Raw genomic sequence first — 5999 nt, forward strand, 5'->3', positions numbered from 1 at the left:
TGGTTCCAAATAGGAAAAAGAGTACGTCAAGGCTGTATATTGTCACCCTGCTTATTTAACTTCTATGCAGCGTATGTCATAAGAAACATTGGGCTGGAAGAAGCACAAGCTGAAATCAAGATTGTTGGGAGAAATATCAATAACCTCAGATATGCAGATGACACCACCCTTATGGCAGAAAGTGAAGAGGAACTCAAAAGCCTCTTGATCAAAGTGAAAGAGGAGAGTGAAAAAGTTGGCTTAAAGCTCAACATTCAGAAAATGAAGATCATGGCATCTGGTCCCATCACTTCATGGGAAATAGATGGGGAAACAGTATCAGACTTTATTTTTGGGGGCTCCAAAATCGCTGCAGATGGTGACTGCAGCCATGAAATTAAAAGACGCTTACTCCTTGGAAGAAAAGTTATGACCAGCCTAGATAGCATACTGAAGAGCAGAGACATTACTTTGCCAACAAAGGTCCATCTAGTCAAGGCTATGGTTTTTCCAGTGGTCATGTGTGGATGCAAGAGTTGGACTGTGAAGAAAGCTGAACGCCAAAGAATTGATGCTTTTGAACTGTGGTGTTGGAGAAGACTCTTGAGAGTCCCTTGGACTGCAAGGAGATCCAACCAGTCCATTCTGAAGGAGATCAGCTCTGGGATTTCTGAAGCTGAAACTCCAGTACTTTGGCCACCTCATGTGAAGAGTTGACTCATTGGAAAAGACCCTGATGCTGGGAGGGATTGGGGGTGGGAGGAGAAGGGGACAACAGAGGATGAGATGGCTGGATGGCATCACGGACTCGATGGACGTGAGTTTGAGTGAACTCTGGGAGTTGGTGATGGACGGGGAGGCCTGGCGTGCTGCGATTCATGGGGTCGCAAAGAGTCGGACACGACTGAGCCACTGAACTGAACTGACCCTGGAGTTTAAACAGCATCTTTCCAGGCTGCCACAGGCCTGGTGCTGCACAAATATAGTGTGCACAACACTGCCCCTACCCTGACTGATAGGGATGACATCGGGTGAAGGAGACAGTCCACAAACCCACCGACAAATAACGCAGCACGTGCTAACACAGAACCCAGCGTAGCAAGAGCTTCACGGGAGAACTGCCTCAGAAACCTTGTCTTAACAAAAGGTTGTGAGGCTACCAAGGTTCCCTGCAGTATACTGTGGCGGGTGGATGGCCACGCAGCTCAATCGTAGGATTTAGAAAGAGCTTTCTAGAGAAAGTGAAATCTATGGTGGCCAGTGGAGGGAACGCGAGTGGAGGAGGGCAGGGTGGGGTTTCAGGTCCAAAGGCCCAGTGAGAGAGCACAGCCTGGCAGGGGAGCTGCAAGTAATTCCGTCGGCTGGAGTGGAGGATGTCACTGGTATGGGAGGAAGGTTATTCAGACGTGATTCCAATGAGAAGCCACTGTTGAGATTTTAGGCACGGGTGTGTCACGGTACATTTGTGGCTGCCGAGCGGAGAAAAGCGAGTCAGTCGTCTGGGGTGGAAGGTAAGCGATGGCCCGGCCAGTGGAAGCGCGCGGTGGAGCACGACGGACCGAAGTGGACGGCTAGACTCCGGAGCAGGAAACCACAGAGCCCGCCGACGACGGCTGGGCGGAGCAGGGGCCGGGACGGAAGAGGAGGACCCGGTCTGTGACGCTCCGGCAGCGGCAGGTGTAGGTCTGCGCGGCGCCTACCCCGGGCCCGCCCCGGCCACCTAGGCTCGGCAAAGTCCCGGAGCCCACCCTCTGGAGTCCCCGAGGCAGGGAAGGAGGGAAGGCGGAGAAAGAGGGTGACGGTGGAACGGGCCTTGCAGCCCGCATACGCACCTCCTTGGCGATCACCGCTACACACACCGCCATCTTGGGAGCCCGACCGGCCGCGTCACATGACGACGACGCCGGTCACTAGGCCGGCCAGGCCCCGCCCCGTTCGCCAGTCTTTCAGTCGGCCGCGACCCCGCCTTTCCTGTCACTCAGCCGGCCTTGCCCCGCCTCTTCTGGTATTCAGTGGGCCTGACCCCGCCCTACCCCCCGCCCCCAACTCTAGTGTAAGAGCCTTGACCCCGCCCCTCCTGTCACTCAGACATTATGGCCTCGCCCCATCGCCAGGCCGGAAGGACAGCTTGCTTCGCCGGACAGGTTCCTGCAGCTTCCGGGGTCCGTGGCACTTGGCCTGGTTGCCATGGCGGCGGTTGCTGTGGCGACCAGGTGGTGGCTGCTTCTGGTGCTAAGCGCCGCGGAGCTGGGGGTCGCGCGCGCCCTTCAGCCCCCCAACATCCTGCTCTTGCTCATGGACGACGTGAGTGTCCGCGCGAGCCGGGCTCCGGGGAGGGCTGCTGCGCTCGGCGCGGGGTCGGGGGCAGGGGAAGGGCGGCCAGCGGTGTGGGGGTCATGCCTGGTTCTGCCGTCCGCAGCGTGGCTCTTGAGTGAAGCTGAAGTGAGGTGGGCGTTTGCGGGCCGGACCAGAAGACCTTTCTGCCCTGTGCCTCCACTGCCCCATCCCTGCCCCACACCGCGCAGGAAGGTCTGAGCGGCAGCCCAGACCAACTGTGGTGCTGGCCACGTGAGGACCAGATCTCCAGGACCTCTGCTCACCTGTTGCCCTCCAATTCTCCGGGCGTTGGTAGCAGAAAAAGAGTGCAGAGCTGACTGAGACTCCGGCCTGCCTGTTCTGAAAGTCCCTTCTGCTGTCTTTGCCCTTCTGGACCAGAGTTCCTTGATCTGGCTGCTCTGCCTCTGCTGGGATTTCTGGCCAAAGGTCTGGTCTTTGTGGGGTGGTAAAGAACTGAACCAGAGGAATGTCCCCCGTTGAGCATGTGTGTGGCCCCAGGTCACCCTGGTCACTCTGGTGAGCCAAGTCTGGGGATATGGTCACTCTGGTGAGCCAAGTCTGGGGATAAACCGAGCTGTTCCCAGCTTCTTTATGACTTGGTCCTCATCCTCCTTCCCAAGAAAGCCAGGAATGTATTTTGGATGAGTGAAATGGAGGTTCCCACACACATTTAGTGTCAGAAGAGTTGCGAGTAAAAATATCTCAAAGTTCCCCCAAAAGGCCAGCAAAGACTCCCAGTAGTCTTTGGACTGAGGCCATGAGCCTCACATTGCTGCTCTACGCTCCTGGCTTGTCAGAATTGCAAGGTTCTGTGTGTGTAAAACCCTCAGATTTCAAACATCTACTATAAGACAAAAACGTAAAATATATTTCATGCAACATTTTTTATTATCAAAGTAATTCTTTGGAATGGGTAGCTTATCCCTTCTGTGGATCTTCCCAACCCAGGAATCAAACCAGGATCTCCTGCATTGCAGGCGGATCCTTTACCAGCTGAGCTACCAGGGAATCCCTAATTCTTTATTACAAAAAGCTAACAACATTCAGATAAGCTAGAAAAGATCGCAGAGCCACCAATATGTAGTGGCTCCTCTCAGAGGTGAGATAGAATGTGTTTCAGTTCAGTCACAGCTGTTCAGACACCTTGGCTCCCGAAGGGGCCCCAAAGCTCCTCTCTTTGGGAGCCCGTCTGATGGCTGGTTAGGAAACTTTGCTTCATAACCAATACGTGGGTCTTGGAAATGCTTGCTGTGTCAGGGTCAGCCTTCTCAGAGCTGAGGTTCCCAGGCAGGAAGGCTGTTTAAGTACTTAAATCATCGAGGCTGAATCAAGCTGAGCCCTTAGCCTCTCCCACTTCTGCCTCTCTTCTCCCCAAGGTGACGGTTCATTAGGAAAGACTGACGCTGCAGGCTTGTTGAGATGGTCGTTTCCTGGATTTATGGAGCTAAAAAAAAACCTGGAAACTTCCCTGGTGGTCCAGTGGCTAAGATTCTGCACTACCAATGCAGGAGGCCTGGGGCTCAATCTCTGGTCAGAGAACTAGATCCCACTTGCCGCAACTAAGAGTTCACATGCCACAGTGAAGACTGAAGATCCTGGGTGCGGCAACTAAGACCTGGCACAGCCAAATAAATAGTTTTTTTTTTTTTAAGAGTTCGAATTCTGCAACAAAGATGGAAGGTCCCATGTACAGCAACTAAGGCCCTGCTCAGCTAAAGCAACAAAACAAAACCTGTGCCCACACCAAGTGTTTCTCTTTGCTTGTTACTGGGGCTGCTGGGTGACAGGCCTAGCGGGTGGCTTCCTGGTCTCTCTTGCATTCTTTGAGTGGTGGAGGGGGACCAATGCTGGGCACATCTTACTCAAGGGGGCTGACCGGGGGACTGTCCACCTGGGTGCCCAGGGTGGGCCCCAGGAACCAGGAACAGTAGGCCAAAAGACCCTGGTGCCCCCACCTCTCCTGTGTCATCTCCTCCTGTGACTCTGGCAGCTGAAGCCCAGAGAAGTTGGGGAGACCTCTGTCCTGGTCAGTGAATGTTAGAAAACAGACTCAAAGCAACTTGAGCATTAGTGGGGAACACGGCTCTCCAGACCAGACAGGCTTCAGGCCCCCAACAGTGCTGTGTCCTCACCCGGCCTCACCCCTACGGTCATCAGGCCTGGGGGTGCCCCCCCGCAGGTCCTCAGACCCAGTGCAGGCCCAGTAGGTATCAGCTCATGGAAGTTCTTAGAAGATGCTGAGTAGCTTTTTTCAGTGGTTCTGGCTCACCTCTGTTCTCTGTGGCTTGTGGGCCGGGGCACAGAGCTCCCTCTTGCCCACCTGGACCCTAGCGCCGTGTGTGTCTCTGTTCTTTACTCGTAAAACAGGACTAAGGAGGCCCCCATGACTCCTGGGAGGTGTGAGGCCGAGCTGTACAAACACCAGCTCTGGGTCCCCACAGTATCCTGAATCTCCAGGGCCTCCTCCCAAATGTATCGACGTGGACACATACATGCGCGCGCACGTGATCATTCCTCATAGCCACGTGTGGCACCTGTACTGCCCAGAAGCCCTGAACGTCCCACTAAGGAAAGCAAGGTGGAGGGCAGGAGGGGAACCACGGGCCGGGGTCCGGTTGCCTTCTGCACAGGTGCAGGCAGGCTGATACATTTGTGTTCCAGATACAGTTACGTTCACAGGTTCTGAATGGAAAGAAGCTTGCGAGGGGCCTCTGTTCACCCCGGTACTAGGTGGACAGCCCACATTCTGTCCACTGTTGATCAGTGATGGACTCGGGTGTTTTCTTAGGGCTGTTGGGAGTCCTGCTGCTGTGGACTGCACCCGTGTCTGGGTGCCGGCCGGCTCGGTTCTCCAGGTGGCAAGCTCAGGAGGGACTGCGGGTCTCGGGGCCTCACTGGGTTGGCTTTGTGGGCCCTCACCGCTGTTTTCAAATCTGAGTTTGCCCCATGGAGTAGGATGGCCTCTGTGTCTGTGTGGAGGACAGAGGAGTCTTGATGCTGGTGCCCTGTGAGCACGTGGGCTGGCATCTGCACCGGGGAAGCGGCAGACTGTGTCCTGGCCGTACTTGGGGTACCAGGAGCGGCTCTGGCTGTGTTCTCACCCGACCTCCACATGCTCCTTCCTGCAGATGGGGTGGGGCGACCTGGGGGTGTATGGAGAACCTTCCAGAGAGACCCCGAATTTGGACCGGATGGCCGTGGAGGGGATGCTCTTCCCGAACTTCTACACGGCCAACCCCCTGTGCTCCCCATGTAAGTCAGGGCCGGCTCAGGCCACTGGGGCGTGGGAGCAGGGGGCACACATGGAACAGGGAGACAGCAGTGAAGTGAGGCAGGGTGGGGGGACCTGCAGACCGGGAGGTGGGATACAGGGGGCAGGCATGGGACGGGGCGGGGGTGTGGAGGGGCAGCCTCGACTCAGGTGTCCATCGAACCCTGATGCTGGGGAGCTCCCAGGATCCACCCTCTGGCGAACATGGGGCCACCAGAGCTGTCAGAGGTCACCAAGGGCTTGGAGCCTGTGGGGACCTTGGCAGCAGCTGTTCATTCACGGAGCTGAGTTCAGCGGCTCCGTCCGGGGGGGGCGGGGGGGGGGGGGGGGGGGGGGGGGGGGGGGGGGGGGGGGGGGGGGGGGGGGGGGGGGGGGGGGGGGGGGGGGGGGGGGGGGGGGGGGGGGGGGGGGG

General features: G+C 56.8%; 2 protein-coding genes across 2 annotated transcripts in view; one reads left to right on the forward strand and one right to left on the reverse strand.

Moving 5' to 3' along the window:
• Positions 1 to 1917, reverse strand: part of TRAPPC2L (trafficking protein particle complex 2-like) — a 6330-nt gene extending 4413 nt beyond the window's left edge. The window contains exon 1 of the mRNA XM_010843960.1: positions 1812 to 1917. Coding sequence (XP_010842262.1) covers positions 1812 to 1844 — 33 coding nt within the window. The 5' untranslated portion in view covers positions 1845 to 1917. The remainder of the gene's footprint in view (positions 1 to 1811) is intronic.
• Positions 1918 to 2097: 180 nt separating this feature from the next.
• GALNS (galactosamine (N-acetyl)-6-sulfatase) overlaps positions 2098 to 5999 on the forward strand; it is a 16259-nt gene continuing 12357 nt past the window's right edge. Inside the window, exons 1-2 of the mRNA XM_010843958.1 lie at positions 2098 to 2283; positions 5445 to 5568. Coding sequence (XP_010842260.1) covers positions 2167 to 2283; positions 5445 to 5568 — 241 coding nt within the window. The 5' untranslated portion in view covers positions 2098 to 2166. The remainder of the gene's footprint in view (positions 2284 to 5444; positions 5569 to 5999) is intronic.

This window comes from Bison bison, unplaced genomic scaffold (genome assembly GCF_000754665.1).
Source record: "Bison bison bison isolate TAMUID 2011002044 unplaced genomic scaffold, Bison_UMD1.0 scf7180017864192, whole genome shotgun sequence".
Lineage (NCBI taxonomy): Eukaryota > Metazoa > Chordata > Mammalia > Artiodactyla > Bovidae > Bison > Bison bison.